This window comes from Salvelinus sp. IW2-2015, linkage group LG1, assembly GCF_002910315.2.
Source record: "Salvelinus sp. IW2-2015 linkage group LG1, ASM291031v2, whole genome shotgun sequence".
In the NCBI taxonomy this organism is placed as follows: domain Eukaryota; kingdom Metazoa; phylum Chordata; class Actinopteri; order Salmoniformes; family Salmonidae; genus Salvelinus; species Salvelinus sp. IW2-2015.
The window spans coordinates 34268409-34293415 of NC_036838.1; the positions used below are offsets into that span (position 1 = coordinate 34268409).

Genomic DNA, 25007 nt, shown 5'->3' on the forward strand with positions numbered 1-25007 from the left:
AAAGAAAACAACCCAACTAAGTGACCCAATGACTCCTTTTGACCAGGACCCATATATGGCTCTGGTCAAAAGTAGGGCACTATATAGGGGATTGGGTACCATTTAGGAGGCATCAACACACTCATGTGCATGCACTCATCCTTCTGCTCCCCTACAGAATATTGTCTCATTTTGTGATTTATGGGCCCTCGATCTCTTAACTCCCGACCCCTCCCCGATCCACTCCAGCTGCTGGTTAGGTTTTCTATTTAATAAAAGAATGGAAGACAAGAAGAGATGGATGGGGGAGGGGAGAAGGATAGGGAGGAGGAAACGGTCACAGAGGTGAATAAATACCACTATTATATATCTGGCATGTTAAACTAGCATTATATATATATTATATCTATTACAAAATGTATCTGTTTGTGAGTATGGTTTACTACTACTACTGTAGTTTAGATATTCCCAGGTATTTATGACATTGAAATACATAGCCTACATTTGTCACATAAATAAATTCCAACATCTCCCCTCTCTCCGTCTTCCTACTTCTCATGTACTTGTTCTCTCTTACTTCCTACCCCCTCCCCCTGTGTGCAGTAGGCTGTGGGAGTGAGAGCGAGTGAGGTATACAGAAGTCTATTGAGAGCAGGCTGCTGCTGACTCAGCCCAGGCCACTGCATTCGTCTATCTGCACTGCAGTGTCGTTTTTACCCCCGCCCTCTTTACTTCCCTCTCATCACTCATTCAGTGGGCTACTTTAAAACACACACACACGCACACACCCTCATCTCAGTTCACGCTACTGCACCACACAGCACACCACACATGCTGTGCTACTTGAGGTACTTTCCTTTTAATAAAGGTATGGCCAGTTAGTGGTTAGATTCTTGTAGACAAGATCCACCACTGACCTTGCTGTGATATCAGATTCAAATGACTAGGCTTTACACCTGTTGTCTACGAAGCATGTGACAAGTAACATTTGATTTGATTTTGATTATAATGTTCTGGTGTTGCCTAAATGCTATTTTATCATTTCTATACGGTGTATTGTGCTAGTGGTCTTCTTTACTTCATACCCAGCTCTTACTTTGCAGCTCAACGTTCAATACAGTGATATTATTTTGAAGGCCTAGTGCAGTCAAAATCATGATTTTCTTGTGTTTTATATATATTTCCACACTATGAGTTTGGAATAATACTGTGATTTTATTTTTTCAATTTTAAGTGAAAACAACCACAACAAGGTACTTACATTTTYCCCCAGAGATGATTTGATATTGAGATAAAAACGGCTGCATTGGACCTTTAAAGTCTTTGATGAAAAGTTTCCCCCCTATGTAAAATAAATTATATTTCATTACATTCTAGAAAAAAAGACACCACTATGAAGCATAACTGGAAGGCTGCTTTATTGTTTGGGAATAGATTCGTGCTCAAATGAAGACAATCTTTCACTGATTCTCACTTAAAGTCCCAAGTGATTGTGCAACACACGGTCCTTTCTCTGACTGTATTAGTGGCAAGAGATAACGACAGTCAAAAAGCTTAAAAAAAAAAAGAAATCTGCAAAAAATGCWAAATAAAAGATCTGTCATGCTAAAAAAATAAATGCTACATAAATCAATTCATAAATCCACATCAGAATTGAACCCAAGTCTAAAACAGAAGGCAAGCTCTCTTACCAGCTAAATGATCATTGAACAGAATACAGAGAGAGCATTTGTACTAGATGACTCTATATGATGTTAATTCAGTTGATCTAGTCTAGGTGATGTTGTTTCCGAGTTTATTGGTTATTTTTGAATATTTTTGTCAATCCATGGTTTTCGTCGTGCTTCATTTTGATTTGCTAAACCCATGGGTTTGGAGATATCCTCTTTAAAATAAATCATTAAAGTCTAAATAGGCAGCTAAAAGGCACATGCCATTAAGAGATATTGCACCAAGAAACAAACACAGACAACAAAGACAATAAAACTTGAAATGATCAGATACATCGTTAAGAAAATAACAACCAAATGAAATGTGAAATCCAAACTGCACTGGTGTGTGTTTAGGGTGAACATGGAGGAAGGTCAGTGCTAAAACGAGCAAAAAGCTGTCACACTAGGCGACCTGAGGCTCAGGATACTGGGGCATACTGACCGGCCAGCACCAGCTTGTCTCAGGATAGACAGTGTGTGTGTACAGTACAGTACGTATGTGTATGTGTGTTTATATTCAGTGGGAAGAGATAGATGAAGTTGTGGGCAAGACATCTTCACACATGTACAAAAGGGTGTGCTGGTAGTGCAATCCTCTCACCAACGCAGGCTACACAATCCTCAGCAAGCAGCCAGTACAATACCATGCATTGTATGCTGGTCCCCAGTACATTGAGATCTTGGGCAGTCCAGAGTTTTGGTCATTCACTGAACATATTGCACACAAAAATTAAATGTGAGCTATTACTGTCTGTGGTACTGCATTGTCCTTAATACAAGGAGTGGAAGAGAGAATTGAGCACATAGTTCTAATATTAGAACTATGTATGTAGTATAGCTCTATATATGTATTAATTTATATATAGATTTTCATAAAGTTTTTGCTATTTAATATCGATTTGTTTAGTTCCTTCTTTAATGTGAAAAGTGACTCCAAAAATCTACTCCATCTAACAAATGTGTCAGTCTAACAAGTGTGACAAAGTGTGTCAGCTGGAAGCCATTCTATTTATGGGTATCATATTTCTTATTCGATTAATAGCAGTCATTTTGTAAGTATTTCTTTATTTACAAAAAACGRCGCATGCATGCACGCATAAAATAAAATGATATATTACATTATTTATAGTCTATTAAAAAGTTCATTCGTTATTTTTCAGCAATTTGTGCCATTTACAACTGTAGATTAATTTTTGTATAGATTTTTTTCAAATGGATGTATGTAATATTTTTTATTTGTTCTGTTTACACATCTATACATGTATATCCTTGATGGGCATGGAGAAAAATGGAAGGCAGTAGCTTTTATGCTTGTCATTCATTGTTTTATTTGGTTCAAGTTAACACCCACAATGATTTTGGAGCTCTCATGCAGCAACTGGACTATAGAACTTGAGAAGGGGATTTATTCATTAATAGGAAGTGACATCACTGCACACCAGAAAGTGAAAAAGCTTGGGTGTAGTACCTTTAGTATTTTATTAGGATCCCCTTTAGCTGTTGCCAAGGCAGCAGTGACTCTTCTTGGGGTCTGCTCTGTTCATTATTTGGTATTTGTTACGCGGTATGCTTTCTACGCAAGTGGAGTGAATGGCTGATGAGGGGTTTTGGAGCACATTTTTCACAAATATTGTATTGTGGGGCCTACTCTACATTGCTCACATTCTGTTTGCCTCTGACAGAATTTAGTGTGCTGCTCAAACAAACAAATCCATATTACCTCTCATGACATCTCCTCACAGTGTGTCCTAAGTACCTCTGATTGCTATTGGGGTGAGCAGTATTATTGTTATATTTTATTCAGACCTGACCTAAGTCCAAAGCTACACAACCACAAATATAATCCGCTACCTATACAAACGCTGCCCTTATAAGCGAGCAAAATGTTGCCGTTTCAAAGAGATGCTTCTTGCCCTATATTTCTAAATGTTTTTTAAGGAAGCTCGAATGGCCTCTGACAGACTGGCTGCCCGAGCTATTGCCAGCTGAGACCATTGTCCAACAGCGTGGCATAATATCACACAAAATCACAGGAAAATGCGTTTTCATAAATACTCTCATCATCACATTCACTTTCAATTAGTTGCAGAGCTCATTATAATACATCTGTAATATCTCCTGAGATWAAGGGGTGAACTCTTCAAGCATTGCGTATATTTCTAGGGTCTCTCCGTCTAACAATGACAGCGAAGAACAGAATAGGTAGCAGGGGGGCACTGTTCACCCACTCCCATTCCAAGGACAAAGGGTGACAATGAGTAACAAGGCAGGTCTCTTTGGCTTCTCCTCGTATAATTAACCCTATACACCAATTTCTATTTCTCTCTAATTTCCTAGCCCAATATTAACTCCCTCATAGTTATGGCTGAAAATACATGTTAAAATTATATAGACTAGTAAACCATCACAACATGTACAAATGAATCAGCACATGGTAAAGAAATAAAACACAGCAGTTATTGGAAACAAAAATACAACATTCTTTCCTCACTCAAACCTTGTAGAACAGTCTAAATTGGCCTTAGAGAAAAATCTGAAATCAAAACTAGCTTGCTACACCTGTCAATTCCCTACCAACGTAGACACTCCCACAATGCCCTCATCCAACACAAAAACAAAGGCAGATGGCATGGTCAATTAGGTAAGTGATATTTCTGCATACAAATTATAAATATAAGCTTTTTAAGATTTACATAATATTTTTTTTCTCTTAAAACAATCCACCAAATACACTCAATGATACACACAGACATCCAATCCCATCTCTTCTGCATCCCATAGCAGCAATACAATTAGTTTGCATAAAATCCACAATGTTGGTATTCATTCGACACAAAGTTTCTCATCATAATACTAATGATTTACTTCTAACTTTGAATTTTTGACAGTGGACAACCTCAAACCTATAATCGAGCCACTGTTGTGGTCTGAGTATTAGTGTCTTGTGGACTATGATTATTCATGCAAGATTTCTGATCAAAACATGCCATCATGCAAGTATTTACTATGCACTGAACAAGCACAATTATTTATGTATTTGTTTGGAAATCGGACTGAATAAATGTAAGCCCTTGGCCCAAGATGACTCCTTAATAAACAGCCGCTTAACCAATCGATGTGAAAGCCCGTGTAGAAAAAGCCTTTTGATGTGGATATAACAAAGATAGAATGAGAAGAAGAGTTAAGTGAAAATGTTTGTTGTTTTTGTTTTGTACCTTTTTGCTTTTTTTGCCACTCAAATTATGTGGAGATACAAGTATATTCAGCATTAACAAACCAAATAAAAAAAACTTACATTAGGCTACTCTGGGTCTTTGTTTTTCTCTTCTCAGCCGTTCTTCTGTTTGTTCATACAGAGTGATAATGTCCATAAATGTCCTCCATGAATGTCTAAATTAAATGATACAGAGGCCCTTCTGGCTGCTTTTGGAAGATGATTCTTCAAGTCAAGCAGTATTTCCATGTTTTTCCTGCATAGCACTGTATTTCCATGGGAATCCATTGCTGGCGGGAATCCCACACATTAAATCCCTTATCAGCGTTTCTCATTCATTCCTCTTAGTGAAGAGTTCTGTTCCTTATGTGTAGTCCACTATCTGCCCTTTTGCAAACAAAGACATTTCTTCCATATTTTGTCTGTTTTTCATTCCCTTTTGTTAAGATCAGTAGTCTAGATGCAACAATGTCAGACAGTATACTTTTTAGTTTAAATCAAGTTCAAGTGTCTTCAAGCTGTAAGAGACTGAGCTGCTTCCCTCTGCATCAATAGTATGAAGTCTGTAAACAAAATTATTAATATTATTATTTTTCTTACTTGCAAATGAAATAATCTGTACATTTGTGGATTAGATGGTTTCCTCACACTTTGCTTGAAGTTATATTATTATAATAATTATTACTGTTATTATTATTACGATATTCTAACACTTAGATTCCCTGACGGCTTTTTGGTTTCTGGCCTCCTTCTTCCCTCCCTTTCCTTCATTCTCATCCTGTTTTTCCTTGTCAGGTTTGGTTACACTGTCATAGGAGGGGAGAGAGGCAGTGGAGGGCGTACCCTCCTTCTTTTCCTTTTCTGGATTCGTCCCCCCATTCTTCACATTATTGTTACTGGCAGGTCTGCGCTTGCGTTTGAAGCCGCGCCTAGCCAGGTAGTTTCGGTAGGCCTGCTGTATGATTTTGGCCGACACGTCCTCCTGCTTGCGCCTCAGAGTAGTAGTAATAGGCTCATAAGACACTTTGGACGGGTTCGCCGCAATAAAGCGTTGTTCCATTTGATCCCTTAGCATGTCCAGCTCTCCAGTATCGCCTAGTACCCGTTTGGTGAATGCAAACAGAATGTCGAGGCAGTGGATCCGGTCCCCGCTCACCATGGGCAAGTCCATGGAGATCAGCTCTATGGTGTTGGGCTTTGGAACACGGAGCGGGTGCTCGAGGTAGTCTGCAAAGTCACCAAGCTTGCCATAGGTGATGAACTGCGAGGCGTCTGGGTCGAACTTCTCCCATATTTCGTAGAAGGTCGTGAAGTCGTCTTCGCTGAGCGGGTCGGCACTCTCTTCAGTCGCAACGCCGAAGTTCTCAAGGATRATGGCAATGTACATGTTGACCACRATTAGGAAGGAGACGATAATRTACATGACRAARAAGAAAATCCCWACCGAGGGRTTGCCGCAGTCGCCYGTATTYGGTGCACCTGGGTTCTCCAGTTGTGGGTCACAGTCTGGGGGGTAGTTGAGRATGGGTAACAACAAACCGTCCCAGCCGGCAGAYGTRGTGATCATAAACAGGCAGATCATGCTGTTGCCAAATGTCTCAAAGTTGTACATGTCGTCGATTCCTGCCCCATGCTTGACATAGCCAAAGTTAGACATGCCAAARATAGAGAAGATGAACATAACCAGGAAGAGTAACAACCCGATGTTGAACAGGGCAGGAAGTGACATCATCAGAGCAAACAGTAAAGTCCGAATGCCCTTGGCCCCTTTGATCAGACGCAGGATTCTGCCGATTCGRGCCAGTCGGATCACCCTGAAGAGGGTTGGAGAGACAAAGTACTTCTCAATGATRTCTGCGAGGAACATGCCTGGATAGAGAAGCACACAGAGAAAGAAGAGGATATGGAGAAATGTATGATTGTTGATATGTTCTGCAATCTTTTTAGTATGTTTCCTTAAAACCATAACATTCTGTCATACATATATTTTTCTAATAATAATAATACAAACTGTCCTGTGACTGGTAGGCCACTAGGGGGAGATGTTAACACATAATCTCACTTTCCCAGGCCTCAAATTTCATAGTAATGTGATACTTCTAGACACATGATTTTTGATAGAAAATAAAGCAACCCATTTCTAGTACTTTGAATTAAAACAGCAATTCAGGTTCTAGCACATAAATACCAGGCATATAAGAATAGGCAACTGCATGTAGGAGGAAAGGGATGAAATCACTACTGACCAACAATTGAGAGAATGACCACRACCACGTCAAAGATGTTCCACCCAATGGTGAAGTAGTAGTGGCGAAGGGCAAAGAGCTTTAACACAAACTCAGTAGTAAAAATAACAATGAAGACAAAGTTGACCCAGTAGAGGATATTGTCAGTTTCTTCTGACTGATCGTCCGTCTCCACCATCATGGTCACCATGTTGAGGCAGATCAACATCATAATAGATATATCAAACACCTGCTGCGTCACGAAGTCAAATACCAGGCCCTGAAAGTTATTCTGAGAGAAAATAAAGGATGGATAAAGGAACGTTAGTAGGTTTAACAAATTAAAGCGAGGCACATTTGGTAAGGGGACATTCTGGAAGGTCTGTTTGTTAGTAAAGTTTCGTTTTCAACATGTCTTTTGAATGTTACCATAATGAGAAAACGCCTAATTTACGCCTCCCCCAAAGTAGCCCTTGGGTAAAAGGAAGAGACTCACCAATGGTCTTGGTATAGGTTTTTGTGGTTTTTTTGAGCCAAGTTTTTTCATGGCAGTGTGGTATTTCTTCTGCTCYTCTGTCATGAATATATCCTGACCTCCAAAGTAAAGGGACACAAGAAAACATCTGGTTACAACCTTGTTGAGCCAAATAATGTGGGAACTTGTTCTTAACCTACACTGAACAAAAATATAAATGCAACATGTAAAGTGTTGGTCCCATGTTTCATGAGCTGAAATATAATATCCCAGAAATGTTCCATACGCACAAAAAGCTTATTTCTCTCAAATGTTGCATACAAATTTGTTTACATCCCCGTTAGTGAGCATTTCTCCTTTGCCAAGATAATCCATTCACATGACAGGTGTGGCATATCAAGAAGCTGATTAAACAGCATGATCATTACGCTGATGCATTTGTGCTGAGGACAATAAAAGGCCACTCTAAAATGTGCAGATTTGTCACACAACGCCACAGATGTTTCAAGTTTTGAGGGAGTGCACAATTGGCATGGTGACTGCAGGAATGTCCACCAGAGCTGTTTCCAGATAATTGAATGTTAATTTCTCTACCATAAGCCGCTTCCAATTTCATTTTAGAGAATTTAGCAGTACGTCCAACCGGCCTCACAACCCAGGCCACGTGTATGGTGTCATGTGTGATAGCATTTTGCTGATATCAACATTGTGAACAGAGTGCCCAATGACAGAGGTGGGGATATGGTATGGGCAGGCATAAGCTATGGACAACGAACCCAATTGCATTTTATCGATGGCAGTTTGAATGCACAGAGATAGCGTTACGAAATCCTGCGCCCATTGGGAGGCCCATTTTTTTAAAGGTATMTGTGACCAACAGATGCATATCTGTGAAATGCATAGATTTGGGCCTAATGAGTTTATTTCAAATGACTGATTTCCTCTCTTTGAAATTGYTGCATGTTGCATTTATATTTTTGTTCAGTATAGTTTTATCTTATTAACAGGTCCAAGGAATTTTCTTGCTCACACATAATATGCACATACATTTATGCACACCCACTCACATAGTATGCAATCAAATCACATTTTATTGGTCACATACACATGGTTAGCAGATGTTAATGCGAGTGTAGCGAAATGCTTGTGAAAAAGCACTGCTGCTACTTTGTTTATCTTATATCCTATTGCCTAGTCCCCTTACATAATCTACCGCCATCACTCCAGCATTCCTGCACATTATAAATATGGTATTGGAACTGACTTTTGAAAAAKATTTCCTGTATAYAGTATGCTTACTTACGTATTTCATATTTCTTTATACCATTTTTTCTCCCCAATTTCATGGTATTCAATTGGTAGTTACAGTCTTGTCTCATCGCTSCAACTCCCATACGGACTAGGGAGAGGCAACAGCTGTGCGTCCTCCGACACACAACCCAACCAAGTCACACTGCCTGCTTAACCCAGAAGCCAGACACACCGATGTGTCGGAAGAAACACTGTACACCTGGCGACCATGTCGCCCGCCACAGGAGTCGCTAGATCGCGATGGAACAAGGGCATCCCTGCCGGCCAAACCATCCCCTAACCCGGACTACGCTGGGCCAATTGTGTGCCGTCCCATGGGTCTCCCGGTCCCGGCCGGCTGCGACAGAGCCTGGATCGAACCAGGATCTCTAGTGGCACAGCCTTAGACCACTGCGCCACTCGGGAGGCCTTCATATTTCTTGTTCTTATTTCATGTGTTTTTTTCTAGTAATACATTGTTATTGATTATTTCATTGTTGGGTTTTGAGTTTTGAGTTTGCAAGAAAGGCATTTCACTGTACTTGTGCATGTGACATTAAAACTTGAAACTTGAATAAGAAAAATAGGTCTTATCTTTTTCTTTTGCTGGTTAAAGTTGTCAATGATGACACCAATGAAGAGATTGAGGGTAAAGAAAGAGCCAAAGATGATGAAGGCAACAAAGTAGATATACATGTAGATGTTGTCTTCATAGATCGGCTGATCCTCCACCTACAGAGAACAGGAAAAACACATTCAAGCTCCAAACTCTCCCTCATTACATTCCCCTTTGTGGGTTCAAAAGTCCCTTTCCAAACAAGTTAGTATTGGTAGGTTCTTCTGGAACATGTTACATCTGTTCACACAATACCAACCACCAAACAAAAGGGAGACAAACCTCAAGTGTCAGGCTTACCTTCCGAGAATCAATGGCGGCATACATTATGTCCATCCAGCCTTTAAACGTGGCCTGTGAGAAAGGGGATATATAGAGTTGTGAGAAAAAGGGGGAAAGAAAAGTGAGGAAGAAGAATTAAGGTTAAGTTTAGGGGAAATTAGGGGGGAAATTAGGGGAAATTAGGATGAGGTGTTGAAAAGGAAGGAGGAAAATTACAAGATGATGGACATAGAGGTACAGTAGGAAGCCAATGACTGAAAAAATATGATTATTGACTTCTGCAGTCTAAGTACCGTTCAACTTTGACCTTCTCCAAAGTGGGAGGAGCCAAAGGAGTGAAAAGTCAGAACATCAATAGTGTCATGACGCTAGCCCTCTAGCAGAGATGTGACCCCCCCTCTCCAGCGTTATGACTTTAACACCCAGTCATAAATTCCGTGCAGAGACACTTCTCTCCTTGACCATGCAGTATGGAGAGAGAGTTTCACAGTAAGACAAAGGGACTCTACCGCCCAATTCTACTACATCCCAGAATTTGAGAATTGAACAATTCCTATTTTGGAGAATGTGTAAACGGTCGGTGGAGAAGCCAGCTACGACCCGGTCCGTTTTGTTTCATGTTTGTGACCTCATGAAAGACAATACAGCCACATTACCCTAACTCTGTTTATACAGGTTCCTCAGTTATGAGGCTTGCATCTGAATGTTGGATAAAATGTTTAACAAAGTATAAGAAAACTTTTGAAAAGATAACAATGTGATTAAATGATTAAGTCTTCTAAAATGAAAATGGTGTGTTTTAACGGTAACTCGTATCCAGCCAGTGGCTACGCCCAAGTGAATAGACATTGGTTGGAAATGATGAACCAACCCCTTTTCTACATTTCTATAAAAGCCCTGTGACCCAAAGTCACCTCAGTTCCAAATACTAAAAAGGGCTAAGTCTAATTTAAACTCTACAGGCCAGAAAACGTGAGAGCTTGCTCCACACGTGAAATGATATGAGCTCTGAAATATTGATCACTCAAGAAGATGTGAGTCCTAGATTACAGCCTAACAGACTGCAGCTGGAAAGGTAGCAAATCTAGTAAGAACATTGACCGACGCAGATGAACATCTCACTCCACGACAACCCGGCAGAATCTACAAAGGACAATGGCGACCTCGACTGGGCAAACCAGAGCCTCACATCACTAGCTCAAACGTAAATACTGATTACTTTCCTTTATCCAAACGAGCAATTGTTAAAGTGCATATGTATTCATATTTATGCGAGAATAGCTTCCCATGTCAGATAGAGACCCATGTTCCTTTGTCTTCCTCTCCCCCTTTTCCTCTCTGAATCTATCATGTTATAACCAAACTGTTTTTGTTTAGTCCACTAGGGATGRTATTTACTGTATAAWGTTATTATGTATTGTATATTCTGTAATTGTTTAATTAGATAGTAAATAAATAATTGAAACAATTTGTGTATGGATGATTCATAGTAAAGGCTGGGTCGGTAAAGATAACCAAGACTTTTATGACGTTCAGATGAGACTGATAGAAGGTAAAGAATAATTAATGACTGATTGACTGCTATTGATATAAAAGATTTGGGAGATAGCCACTCTATATAAACTAACTCTTCCGTGGTGCCCCAGGTTATTAACGAGTTAATTGTTGCATGGTTTAACTCAATCACGTAATCAATCAAATGATGGTAATCGATTTCATAAAATAGCTTGTCATCACATTAAAGAAGTCAGATACACGACAATAGGAAAGACCTTGTACTTACCACTTGTAGAAGTGCCAGGTATCCTGCAGCCACATTGTCAAAGTTAATCTTGACATTCTTCCATCTGACCTCACTGTAATTTGCGTTGATTAGTGCAAAGCACTCTGTCTTGTTGTTGACAACGTCCGGTTTAAAGTACTCCTCTGAGGTCTCGTTGAAGCAGTAGTAATACTTCCCTGCAAACAGGTTGACCCCCATGATACTGAAGATGAGCCAGAAGATGAGGCACACCAGCAGCACATTCATAATGGAGGGGATGGCTCCCACCAAGGCATTCACCACCACCTACACACGGGACCAGGGAAACAGGAGCAGCATGAGATACAACTCACACATATACAGACATACAAACATAAACCCACTCCCTCTCAGAGATAATGGTCATATACCTTATTTGAGTTGCACATCAGTTTGGTTTATCTTGACTATCGCCTTATATCTTTTTATCTTGACTATTTCCTTATGTGTTGCTATTACTCTACAATATCGTATGCAACTGATGTCACCAATGATGTTTACTTGGGCAAAGCACAGTGAATAATGGGATTGAGGCCCCATTTTTGCATAAATCAGGTGTACCTATTTGAAGCCTTTAATGTGTATGCAGATAATATAGACTCTTTGAAGTAAAGATGCCTGGAAGGACATTTTGGGTTTTTAAAAACTACCACGCCGAGACGTGGCTTATTTCCAGGTCAAAAAGGTTCCTCGAGGAACCCCTCAGAAAAGKGTCTTTGAGAAATCCCTGTGTAAAGGTTCAAACCGGAACCTTTTTTTGATCAGAAGGGTTCAATTTTGAACCTTTTAAAAAAAATATTGAAGAGGTGGCAGACTATTATAAGATTGGAGACGTGGCTTATTGGAGGCGTGGCTTTCAGGTAGTTATTTGTGGTCACCCATTAGAGTAAATGTTATACTTGTTGATCGTGTTAAGTTTGTACTTCATCTTTCATTGAAAATCTATGTATATTACATATTCTAATATAATATTAATAATATTCATTTGATTTTGACTATGCCCAAGAGGTTGGAGGGTGCCTTTTGATTTAAAATYGTTTTTTTTGGTTCAGATTTACCTTTGTTTTCTTCTTGTTTTTTGCAACCAGGTGGAGTGGCTGTCAGGCTCCTTTCTCCTTACTTCCTGGTTTTCTCAGTTTTTGTTTCTAGATTACTTCTACTTATTGGGTAGTCTAGTATAGCAATTGTTTGTTAGCTCTGAGCTTGTTTAGTCTGTTAGCTAGCTAGCTAGCTAGCTAGCTGGTTAACCTTCAGTTTTGGCCTGCTAGCAGCTGGCAGTTAGCCTACACATTTTCTTTCCTTTCTCTTCCTTTTGTCCCCTTTAGCTCTTGTTTAAGTAGATAATTGGTGGCAGCTGTGGTTGTTTGTTAGCCTGCTAGCTTGCTTAGCTGTGGGTGGTGTTGGTTTCAAATCAACGTTTATTGGTCGCATACACAGATATGCAGATGTTAACGCAGGTGCAGCGAAATGCTTGTGTTTTATAAAGTATATAAATAGAAAGTGGGTGAAACCTTATGTAAACATAATTAAAGTGATGTCATTGTACATAGTGTTCAATGACTCTATGTACATCGGGCAGCAGTCTCTAAGGTGCAGGGTAGAGTACCGRGKGGTAGCCGGCTAGAACAGTGACTAAGGTTCAGAGCAGGCTACTGGGCGGAGGCCGGCTAGTGGTAACTGTTTAACTGTCTGATAGCTTAGAGATAGAAGCTGTTTCTCAATCTCTCAGTCCCAGCTTTGATGGACMTGTACTGTCTTCRCCTTCTAGATAGTAGCGGGGTGGACAGGCTGTGGCTCGGGTGTCCGAGGTCCAACTTGATCTTCTTGCCCTTTCTGTGAAACTGGGTGCTGTATATGTCCTGTGGGGCAGGTAAGGTGCCCCCGGTCATGCATTGGGCTGACCGCACCACCCTCTGGAGAGCCATGCGATTGTGGAAGGTGCAATTGCCGTACCAATGCTGTGATACAGCCTGACAGGATACTCTCAATGGTGCGTCTGTAGAAGTTTGTGAGGGTCTTTGGGGCCAAGTCAAACTTCTGCAGCCTCCTGAGGTTGAAGAGGTGCTGTTGCGCCTTCACCACGCTGTCTGTGTGAAGGGACCATTTCAGAGGAACTTGAAGCTTTTGATCCTCTCCACTGCGGCCCTGTGGATGGGGGCGTGCTCTCTCTGCTGTCTCCTGTAGTCCATGATCAGCTCCTTTGTTTTGTTGATGTTGAGGGAGAGGTTATTTTCCTGGCACGCCTCTGCCCGGGCTCTCACCTCCCCCCTGTAGGCTGTCTCATAGTTGTTGGTAATCAGGCCTACCACTGTTGTGTCATCAGCAAACTTGATGATTGTGTTGGAGATGTGCGGGGCCATGCAGTCATGAGTGAACAGGGAGTACAGGAGGGGGCTGAGCATAGACCCCTGTGGGGCCCCTGTGTTGAGGATCAGTGCGGAAGAGGTGTTGTTGCCTACCTTCACCACTTGGGGTCTAGGACCCAGTTGCACAGGGAAAGGTTCAGGCCCAGGGCCATGAGCTTAGTGATAAGCTTGGAGGGCACTATGGTGTTGAAGGCTGAGCTGTAGTCAATGAACAGCATTCTTAAATATGTATCTCTCTTGTCCAGGCGGGATAGGATGATTGTGTTGTCCGTGGATCTGTTGGGGCGATATGTGAATTGTAGTGGGTCTAGGGTGTCAGGTAAGGTGAAGATTATATGGTCCTTAACTAGCCTCTCAAAGCACTTCATGATGACAGAAGTTTAGTTTAGCTAAGTTACCGTCACTTTCTTGGGTACAGGAACAATGGTGGACATCTTGAAGCAAGTGGGAACAACAGACTGAGATATGGAGAGATTTAATGTCAGTAAACACTCCAGCCAGCTGGTCTGAACATTCTCTGAGGACATGGATTGGGATATCGTCTGAGCCGGCAGCCCTGCGAGGGTTAACACGCTTAAATGACTAACTCACGTCGGCCACAGAGAATGAGAGCACACAGTCCTTGTGAGCGTTGGTGACCGTGTTGGCGGCTCTGTTTTCCTCAAAGCGGGTGAAGAAGGTGTTTAGCTCGTCCTGAAGCGAGGCGTCTGKGTCCACGACGTGGCTGGTTTTCCCTTTATAATCGATGATTGTCTGGAGTCCCTGCCACTTCTTATGTCAGAGCCGTTTAATTGGGCATCCACTTTGTACCTGTACTGTTGTTTTGCCTCTTTGATTGCCTTACGGAGGTCGTAGCTGGTGTGTTTGTACACGTCCATGTTCGGCATTTGATGTTGAGATATTCCAGATCGGGAGAACAAAAGGACTTGAGTTCCTGTACGTTACCACAATCACGCCAGGAGTTGTTAATCATGAAACAATTCCCCACCGCCTTTCTTTTTTCCCCCAGAGTTCTTTCTTCCTATCGGCACGATGGACGGAGAAGCCCACTGGCTGAATGGACGGGGACAATATATCCAGAGAAAACCATGATTCTGTAAAACAGAGTATGTTACAGTCCCTGATATTTCTCTGGAGGGGATCCTCGCCCTGAACTCGTCTACTTTATTGTCCACAGACTAAACGTTAGCAAGTAATACACTCAGAAGTGGTGGATTGTATGCACGCTGCCTGATTCTGAATAGGGACCCAATCCTTCTGCATCTGCTCTGGTGGTCCAACTCATTCCAACCCATCTCAATTGGGTTGAGGTTGGGTGATTGTGGAGGCCRGATCAACTGATGCAGCACTCCATCACTGTCCTTCTTGGTCAAATAGCCCTTACACAGCCTGGAGGTATGTTGGGTCATTGTCCTGTTGAAAAACAAATGATTGTCCCACTATGCGCAAACCAGATGGGATGGCRTATCGCTGCAGAATGCTGTGGTAGCCATGCTGGTTAAGTGTGCCTTGAATTCTAAATTAATCACAGACTGTGTCACCAGCAAATTACCCCCACACCATCACACCACCTCCTCCATGCTTCACGGTGGGAACTACACATACAGAGATCATCCGTTTCCCCACTCTGCGTCTCACAAAGACACGGCGGTTGGAACCAAAAATCTCAAATTTGACTCATCAGACCAAAGGACAGATTTCCACCGGTCTAATGTCCATTGCTCGTGTTTCTTGGTCCAAGCAAGTCTCTTCTTCTTATTGGTGTCCTTTAGTAGTGGTTTCTTTGCAGAAATTCAACCACGAAGGCTTGATTCACGCAGTCTTCTCTGAACAGTTGATGTTGAGATGTGTCTGTTACTTGAACATTGATGCATTTATTTGGGCTGCAATTTAGGCTGGTAACTCTAATGAACTTATCCTCTGCAGCAGAGGTAACTCTGGGTATTCCTTTCCTGTGGCAGTCCTCATGAGAGCCAGTTTCATCATAGCRCTTGATGGTTTTTTCAAYTGCACTTGAAGAAGCATTCAAAGTTCTTGACATTTTCCTGAGTAACTTACCTTCATGTCTTAAAGTAAAGATGGACTGTCGTTTCTCTTTGTTTATTTGAKCTGTTCTTGCCATAATATGGACTTGGTCTTTTACTAAATAGGGCTATCTTCTGTATACCACCGCTACCTTGTCACAACACAACTGATTGGCACAAATGCATTAAGAAGGAAAGAAATTCCACAAATTAACTTTTAACCAAGGTAGATAAACAACATGTCATAGCAAGTAAAATATTTTTGTAACCGAGAATGTTGTTGCTGTTCGGGCTGGCTACTTGCAAATGTATTTCTGTATTTTAAAATACAAGTATTTTGTAGTTTATTTTGACACATGGATCTTAATGGTATTTTGTAATTGTATTTTGTAATTAGGGAATTAGGGAATTTTTACTCTTCCCTAATCAGGGCCAACCGAAGTTATGTAGTAAGTATGGCGAGCAGGTGCACCTAGATGAGATTTGCCAGCAGGTGGTGTGCAGAGGACTGGGCCACTCCTTTTTGGAGTACCAGTATCACAGAACGTGCGATCTCTGTGGAGGTGACTCATCTCTATAGAAATGGCCCCCAAGCAGCCCCCGTATTGCGAGTACTGAGCAGGGGTTGGTCATTGTTGAGGAAGTGGTGAAGGTGCAGGTAAGGAAATGGAGGCAGGGAGTGCAGCAGTTAGTGTGCTGATTAAAGGGGAAGAGATGGAAGTTTCAAATTCCTGCCAAAGGAAACCGTTGGCCCTTCCAGTTTGACTTTCCCGCCACTGGAGCCAATTGGCTCTCCGGCTGGGGGCACACCCTGAGGAGGGGAAGAGGAGGTAGGAGACCCCCCCCCTCCCCTGTTGCAGTCCTGCCAGACAGCCCAGAAATGTGCAGTGGTAGCAGTAATGGCAGTGAAAGTTCAGCTTTTGACTGTGATTGTAAGACTGATAGTGATGCGATGTTGAACAAGTCCAGAGACAGGCAGCCAGAGCCAAACCCAACACTAACCCTTGAAAATGTATTGTTGCCATTTGTGTGATTTAAAAAATAAAAAATCTGTCTGAATCCCAAATCACCACCTTCCCCTCGGCCCTCCATTTACGCGTTCAAATGCTTCAAGCCATTTGTACAAGTGTCCCAAAGCTGAGGGAGTGAAAATTATCGAGGGTGTAAGGGCTAATTAGACCATCGGATATCCACATCGACTGAGCCAGCAAGGCTGCAGGCAACAGAGYGAAGTGCTTTTCTGACATGCACTGCAATATGTTTGGAGTTTGCACAATTTAATACAAAAGAATGGAGAGGCGTGCCTAATTATATGTCACATGCATTTGTTTGTCTGATTTCGAGACTTGACGCGTAACAGATTAAATATCTCCCAAATTAAATGTTTAACTGTTACTCAAGTTTAGGCTATATCTTGTAAAACAACAGAGGGAATTTGTTCATTTGAATTTCATGCTTGTTTAATTTTTTTTAAATGGAACATGAATTGTCAGGAGTGTGTCCCGAAGTTGATGGGTTTATTGATCCCATCGCCACTCTCTTGTGTCAGCAACACATGACAACGGAGGGTACTCCGATCGAGTTAGTAGGGAGTGGTTTGGGATTCACAGTCTGTGTTTGATGCTGTGGCGGCAGGTATTTTAGTGGTTAGAGCATTGGGCCAGTAACCAGAAGGTTGCTGGATCGAATCCCTGAGCTGACAAGGTAAAAATATATAGTTCTGCCCCTGAGCAAGGCAGTTAACCCACTGTTCCCCGGGAGCCGAAGACATGGATGTTGATTAAGGCAGCCCCCTGCACCTCTCTGATTCAGAGGGGTTAAATGYGGAAGACACATTTCAGCTGAACAACTGACTAGGTATCCCATTTCAGGCAAAGAAGCAGATGGGGGTCAGACCCTCAGGCAGCACTGTACTTTGATAACCAGAGTATTGGCTGTTGAATGGGTGTTTTCTGACATGTGGATTGTCTATAGCTCATTTATCATCTACTGCGCAGGGTTGTAAGTTAATGGTTTCATTGCCCCAACATCTTGCGCAGTTTGGTCTGTTCTGCTTGGCCGAGCCAGTGCCAAGGTCCATCCTGATGTGTCCGGCGCGGCAATACAGGCTGCAGTGACCCGAGGTTGGGATGTGCACATGCACACACGGTCCTGGTGACTTGAACGKGCTGGTTGTGCCGGGGCGCCTGGGGAGAGGCTCCTCTGAGGGCCAACAGGTTGCGGAACAACAGGATGATATTTATTTCTTTAAGGACCCATCCCAACCCTCACAACTGATCTTTATTAACTCTAATTGCTTTCAAACTGTTAATTATGCATATTTAGTTCCTGAAAGTTTTTGACATTTGACAGTTTATTTATGATATGTGAAAAATGTAAAGAAGTCCCAACATTTTTTTCTTAACATTGGTGATTACATAAAGTAATAAAGTGGTAACTACTTCAACTTCAGGATTTGCATAGGCTCTTAAGGGACCTCTCTAAGACTAATTGATGTTACAAAACTGTCAGTGCTCCACCTTAACATGTGATGACAATAGAACAGATTAATTGGAATTACATACACTCTAACGGGTGGTCTAAAAATATCTATCTGAAAGCCATGCCCCTACTCAGCCATGCCTCTGGTTCTGGGTTCCTTCCTTCCTCTTCCAAGAACCCCTCAAATAACCAAAGGTGCAAATATGAACCATTGACTAGCAATGGTTTCTTTAGGAACTCCATGGTTCTTTGAGGATCTCCAGGGTTCCTCGAGTCCTCCAATTCTAAGAGAGTAGGCCTATCCACATATCTCAGTCATAGAACGTCTGGCCAATCTGTCACAACAGCAGTACAATGGAAAGCAGCTGACAATTCCACTTCTCCCCAAACCATGCCTTTATCTTCCCCCCCGTCCCCCCGTCATACACAGATAAGCGGTGGCGGTGTCAGCAGTAGCACACAGTGTAATGCTCCGGCGATGTACATGTGATGTTTTAATGCAGGACATCCAGAAGCTCTTAGAGGGCTGAGCTGAGCCTGGCATGCACAGTCATACAGGCTCATTTACAGAGCCATGTTCCCACCTTGACAAGACAGTCAGAGTGGACTTTGCTGAAGGTTTCCCTCAGAATGTGTAGTGATTATGGCAAATGACCTCAATAACTACACCTATTTAGTTACCTTGATGAGTAGACTAGGGAGTAAACCTCACTAAATGTACATCATAATAATGTGATGGACTTGGTTCCCTCTTCATAACAAGGCCTTGAAGATGTTATAAGTGTACCTTATCAATAAGTGAGTGTAAAAAAAAAAAAAAAATACTACTATTGTCAGTGGTTGTTGTTCTGTTTTTCTATTATTGTCGACTGCTGTTGCCAAGAAGGGAAACATGGTTCTCTGGTGTATGTGTATGACATGCATGTTACATGGAGTAAATGTTTCAGACATTATCAGTCAAATAATAGCAGAATGATCCTGTATTATGGAGGTTTAGGGCTCTATTCAGTCTGTATCGCTGAAGATTTACAGATTGCAGGATAGAAATGAAAAGGTCATTTCCGATTGGTACGACATATGCAGCGTTTACCGCAAGTGGAACGGCAGGGACTGTGAGGGGACACACACACGCACACACACGCACACACAGACACACTAACGCACAAATACATTTTTAGTCGTATTGTTTGTCATTTTTGTTGTTGTATTGATTGCATATCATTGTATTTTTTATTTGTCTGACTGTCCTTGTCTATCAGTGTATCAGTGTTTTGTTACTTGTAATGTTTTGTATTTTTTGTGGACCCCTGGAAGAGTAGCTGCTGCTTCTGCAAAAGCTAATGGGGATCAAAAATCAACAAATAATGCAGTTTCCGCTAATGCGCGAATATTGCCTTTAAATTTAAATCACGCTGTAAAGCAGAACTTCCGGGATACGGTTTGAATAGAGACTATAAAACTTAGAAGTTGACATCAAGGGACAGGAATAAGAGTTGCGTTTCTAGGGCTTTGCTTCACATTGTTATTTACAGATGGTTAATTCTGAGATATATACAAAAGTATGTGAACACCCCTTCAAATTACTGGATTTAGCTATTTCAGCAATACCCGTTGCTGGCAGGTGTATAAAATCGAGCACACAGCCATGCAATCTCCATAGACAAACATTGGCAGTAGAATGGCCTTACTGAAGAGCTCAGTGAGTTTCAACGTGGCACTGTCATATGATGCCACCCTTCCAACAAGTCAGTTTGTCAAATTTAGGCCTTACTAGAGCTGCCCCGGACAACTTTAAGTGCTTTTATTGTGAAGTGGAAACGTCTAGGTGCAACAACGGCTCAGCAGCGAAATGGTATGCCACACAAGCTCACGGAACGGGACCGCCTAATGCTGAAGCGCGTAGCACGTAAAATAGTCTCTCCTCCTCGGTTGCAACACTCCCTCCCGAGTTCCAAACTGCCTCTGGAAGTAACATCAGCACAAGAACTGTTTGTCGGGAGCTTCATGAAATGGGTTTCCATGGCCGAGCAGCCGCACACTAGCCTAAGACCACCATGTGCAATGCCAAGCTTCAGCTGGAGTGGTGTAAAGCTCGCCGCCATTGGACTCTTGAGCAGTGGAAACACGTTCTCTGGCGTGATGAATCACACTTCACCATGTGGCAGTCTGACGGACAAATCTGGGTTTGGCGGATGCCAGGAGAACGCTACCTGCCCTAATGCATAGTGCCAACTGTAAAGTTTGGTGGAGGAGGAATAATGGTCTGGGGCTGTTTTTCATGGTTCAGGTTCCTTAGTTGCAGTGAAGGGAAATCTTAACGCTACAGCATACAATGACATTCTACACCTGCATTGCTTGCTGTTTGGGGTTTTAGGCTGGGTTACTGTACAGCATTTTGAGATATCAGCTGATGTAAGAAGGGCTATATAAATACATTTGATTTGATTTGATTTAGACGATTCTGTGCTCCAACCTTGTGGCAACAGTTTGGGGAAGGCCCTTTCCTGCATGACATTGCCTCTGTGCACAAAGCGAGTCCATACAGAAATGGTTTGTCGAGATCGGTGTGAAAGAACTTGACTGGCCTGCACAGAGCCCTGACCTCAACCCCATCAAACACCTTTGGGATGAATTGGAACGCCAACTGCGAGCCAGGACTAATCGCCCTAGATCAGTGCCTGACCACACTAATGCTCTTGTGGCTGAATGGAATTAAGTCCCCGCAACAATGTTCCAACATTTAGTGGAAAGCCTTCCCAGAAGAGTGGAGGCTGTTATAGCACCAAAGGGGGGACCAACTCCATATTAATACCCATGATTTTGAATGAGATGTTTGATGAGCAGGTGTGCACATACCTTTGGTCATGTAGTGTATTTCACCAAACTCTGGTGACATGACATAACTAGGGAGATCAGTAGACAGAGCTGGTTGGGGAGATTGTGTAGGAATTACAAGTTGGAGAGGAGACAAGACCAACATTTCAAAGAATAACAACCAGTAGTGGTAAAATCCATCACAGGAAATTGACTGATGATACTACGTGAAGTTCTAAACCAATAACAAACTGCGGCATATTAAGCTGTGAGAAATGTTACTATGAGTCTCACTTGGTGTAGGTGTCTCACGTGCCAAGGCTTCAACAAATAATCCCTGCCCAAATGCTCGGCTTACACATTCAGTTTTCTATAATTGTACTCAATAGAAACTGGTACAAGCAAACATGCCCACATAGGCACGATGTGGGCCCAATGCCGGCTAAAATATTAGTCCCATGTAGGCTGCCCAAATTGAGCCGATGAGCTCCACATTGGCCCCAAGGAAAGTGGCCCCAATTATTTATTTTTTATTTATTAAAATCAAACTTATTTACTTACATAAAAAATTGTATAATTTTCCAACTTTAAAGGTATTTAGCTAACATGTTACATTGTTGACAACCAAGTTGTTACCATCATACATATATCTTACTAGAAAAACTGATAAGTTCCTCATATTCCCCATGCACTTAGATAATGTTTTCTTAAATATCTTATTATTTTAAAGACTTCTTAATATGACTTATTTTCAGCATCACACAACACACCCTTTAAACTGGAACAACACTCTCAGTTATGGTTGCACAAAAATAACTGTTTGCAAACCACGCCCACAAATATTCTAATATTCCTCCTGCTATATGTAATGAAGAAGCTGGTGTGGGCTAGCCCATGCTGGACTTAGTGTGGGCAGGCCCAAGTTGGGCTTGGTGTGGGTCAGCCATCACCAACCCAACACAGGCTAGCCCTACTTCATAATAAAGAGGCGGGGGCTCATTCGAAGATTTGTGGCAATGGTGTGCACACGGGCTGGTGTGGGCTTGGTGTGGGAAAGCCCATGCTGGGCTGGTGTGGGTTTGTTGTGAGTAAGCCTATGTTAGGTTGGTGTAGGCTGTTCTGTGTTGTGTTGATGTGGACTTGGTGTTGGCTAGCCTGTGTTAGGTTGGTGTAGGATAGCCTGTGTTTGGCTGTGGGGGATTGGTGTGGGCTAGCCTGTGTTGGGCTGGTGATGGCTAGCCCATGTCAGCAAAGATGGTTTAGTATGAATAACTCCAGAAACTGCTTCTGCAATATAAATCCCTGATCATACTTGTAGACGATGTCATGGCGACGTTAGCTAGCTGAGCTCATGTGCTGAAACAAGTCATTGCGTCTAACAGTTGTGTCGCACCGAATTGGGCATGTGCAGGCTCCTTCGATATGAAGTTGTTTTTGATCAAAATTAAAACGTGTAATTTTGTCACTTTCACAAGGTTGGAGTAATTACATATTCAGCTACTGTAATACTTACATTTTTTTAAAGAAAATCACAACTAAGGTCACATTTTTCACTTTTCTCATTGACATCCCAAACCCCGGTCTGGTCTGTCAAAATATCGTCCTGTTGGGAGTCTGGGTTTGAAAACTCTGTGATGTCGGACTGGTGTGGGATTCATGTGGGCTAGCCTTTGTTGGCTTGGTGTGGGCTAGCCCGTGCTGAATACCCACATGGGGCCAATGGGGTTAGGTTTTCTGGGGTCGTGTGTTACATCGGAAGGTTAGAGTGAGACACGTGAAACAGTAGTTGACGGAACAGGGTACAGGGAGGATCTCTTGCTTGAAAGCCCTCGATAGTAGAAGTGAATGCTCTAAATTAAGTACAATAGCTTGCCAATTTCAGTTAAAAAATGACGTACCATTCATATGGGATGAGTGATTTCATTCTCCAGTTTTCTTTCACAAGTTCTACATCTCTACTCTGTTTTGACATTGTGATGAGGCAGCTTTGCAACATATTGCCATTTTACCAATCAACATTTTATCATTACAATTAACCTGAAATTCCTTTCAATCCATATTTGAGATAATCATTGCTTTCTTAATATATCAGTTGCTGTGAGGGTGTTGGTGAAATGCAGAAAGGTGGAGTCAGGCGCAGGACACAGAGATGAGTATAGTCCGACAGTTTACTCGAAGAATGAGAGAATAATGTTCCAACACAGAACACAAAATCCAAAGCACAAATAACACGAACCCACATGACAAACAATAACACACAAAACAGAGAGGGAAGCCAGGGGGTTAAATAAGGAACATAATTAATGGAATAGAAATCAGGTGTGTAATAATGAAGACAAAACCAAACGAAAATGAAACATGGATCTGTGGCGACTAGAAAGCCGGTGACGTCGACCGCCGAACGTCGACCGCCAACTTCGGCGGAAGTCGTGACAGTTGCACCTTCCTATTTTGCAACAAAGCCTCCTTCACTCATGCTGCCAAACTTACCCTTGTAAAACTGACTATCCTACCAATCTTTGACTTTGGCGATGTCATTTACAAATTAGCCTCCAACACTCTACTCAGCAAATTGGATGCAGTCTATCATAGTGCCATTCGTTTTGTCACCAAAGCCCCATATACTACCCACCACTGCAACCTGTATGCTCTCGTTGGCTGGTCCTCGCTACATATTTGTCGCCAAACCCACTGGCTCCAGGTCATCTATAAGTCTTTGCTAGCTATAGCTCCGCCTTATCTTTGATCACCGTAGCAACACCCACCCGTAGCACGCACCCCAGCAGGTATATTTCACTGGTCATCCCCAAAGCCAACACCTCTTTGGCCGCCTTTCCTTCCAGTTCTCTGCAGCTAATGACTGGAACGAATTGCAAAAATCACTGAAGTTTAAGCGTCAGCTGTCAGAGCAGCTTACCGATCGCTGTAGCTGTACACAGCCCATCTGTAAATAGCCCATCCATCCAACCAACTACCTGGGGAGGGAGTTTTTCTACTCTTCTGCACACAAGTATTTCTACTTGCACATCCTCATCTGCACATACAGTGGGGAGAACAAGTATTTGATACACTGCCGATTTTGCAGGTTTTCCTACTTACAAAGCATGTAGAGGTCTGTCATTTTTATCATAGGTACACTTCAACTGTGAGAGGCGGAAACTAAAACAAAAATCCAGAAAATCACATTGTATGATTTTTAAGTAATTAATTTGCATTTTATTGCATGACATAAGTATTTGATCACCTACCAACCAGTAASAATTSCGGCTCTCACAGRCCTGTTAGTTTTTCTTTAAGAAGCCCTCCTGTTCTCCACTCATTACCTGTATTAACTGCACCTGTTTGAACTCGTTACCTGTATAAAAGACAGCTGTCCACACACTCAATCAAACAGACTCCAACCTCTCCACAATGGCCAAGACCAGAGAGCTGTGTAAGGACATCAGGGATAAAATTGTAGACCTGCACAAGGCTGGGATGGGGAGCTGAAAGTCCGTATTGCCCAGCACAGCCCCGAACCTGAAGGATCTGGAGAAGTGTCTGTATGGAGGAGTGGCCAAAATCCCTGCTTGCAATGTTGTGCAAACCTGGTCAAGAACTCAGGAAACGTAATGATCTCTGTAATTGCAAACAAAGGTTTCTGTACCAAATATTAAGTTCTGCTTTTCTGATGTATCAAAATACTTATATGTCATGCAATAAAATGCAAATTAATACTTAAAATATCA

General features: G+C 42.1%; 1 protein-coding gene across 4 annotated transcripts in view; it reads right to left on the reverse strand.

The window, feature by feature from the left end:
* Nucleotides 1-1380: 1380 nt before the first annotated feature.
* LOC111966243 (sodium channel protein type 8 subunit alpha-like) overlaps nt 1381-25007 on the reverse strand; it is a 112001-nt gene continuing 88374 nt past the window's right edge. For all 4 annotated transcript variants that reach the window (XM_070444441.1, XM_023990735.3, XM_070444438.1 and 1 more), the window contains 6 exons: nt 11577-11861; nt 9812-9865; nt 9490-9627; nt 7627-7731; nt 7152-7422; nt 1381-6774 (listed from right to left, as the gene is read on the reverse strand). In XM_070444441.1, coding sequence (XP_070300542.1) covers nt 5612-6774; nt 7152-7422; nt 7627-7731; nt 9490-9627; nt 9812-9865; nt 11577-11861 — 2016 coding nt within the window. In that variant the 3' untranslated portion in view covers nt 1381-5611. The remainder of the gene's footprint in view (nt 6775-7151; nt 7423-7626; nt 7732-9489; nt 9628-9811; nt 9866-11576; nt 11862-25007) is intronic.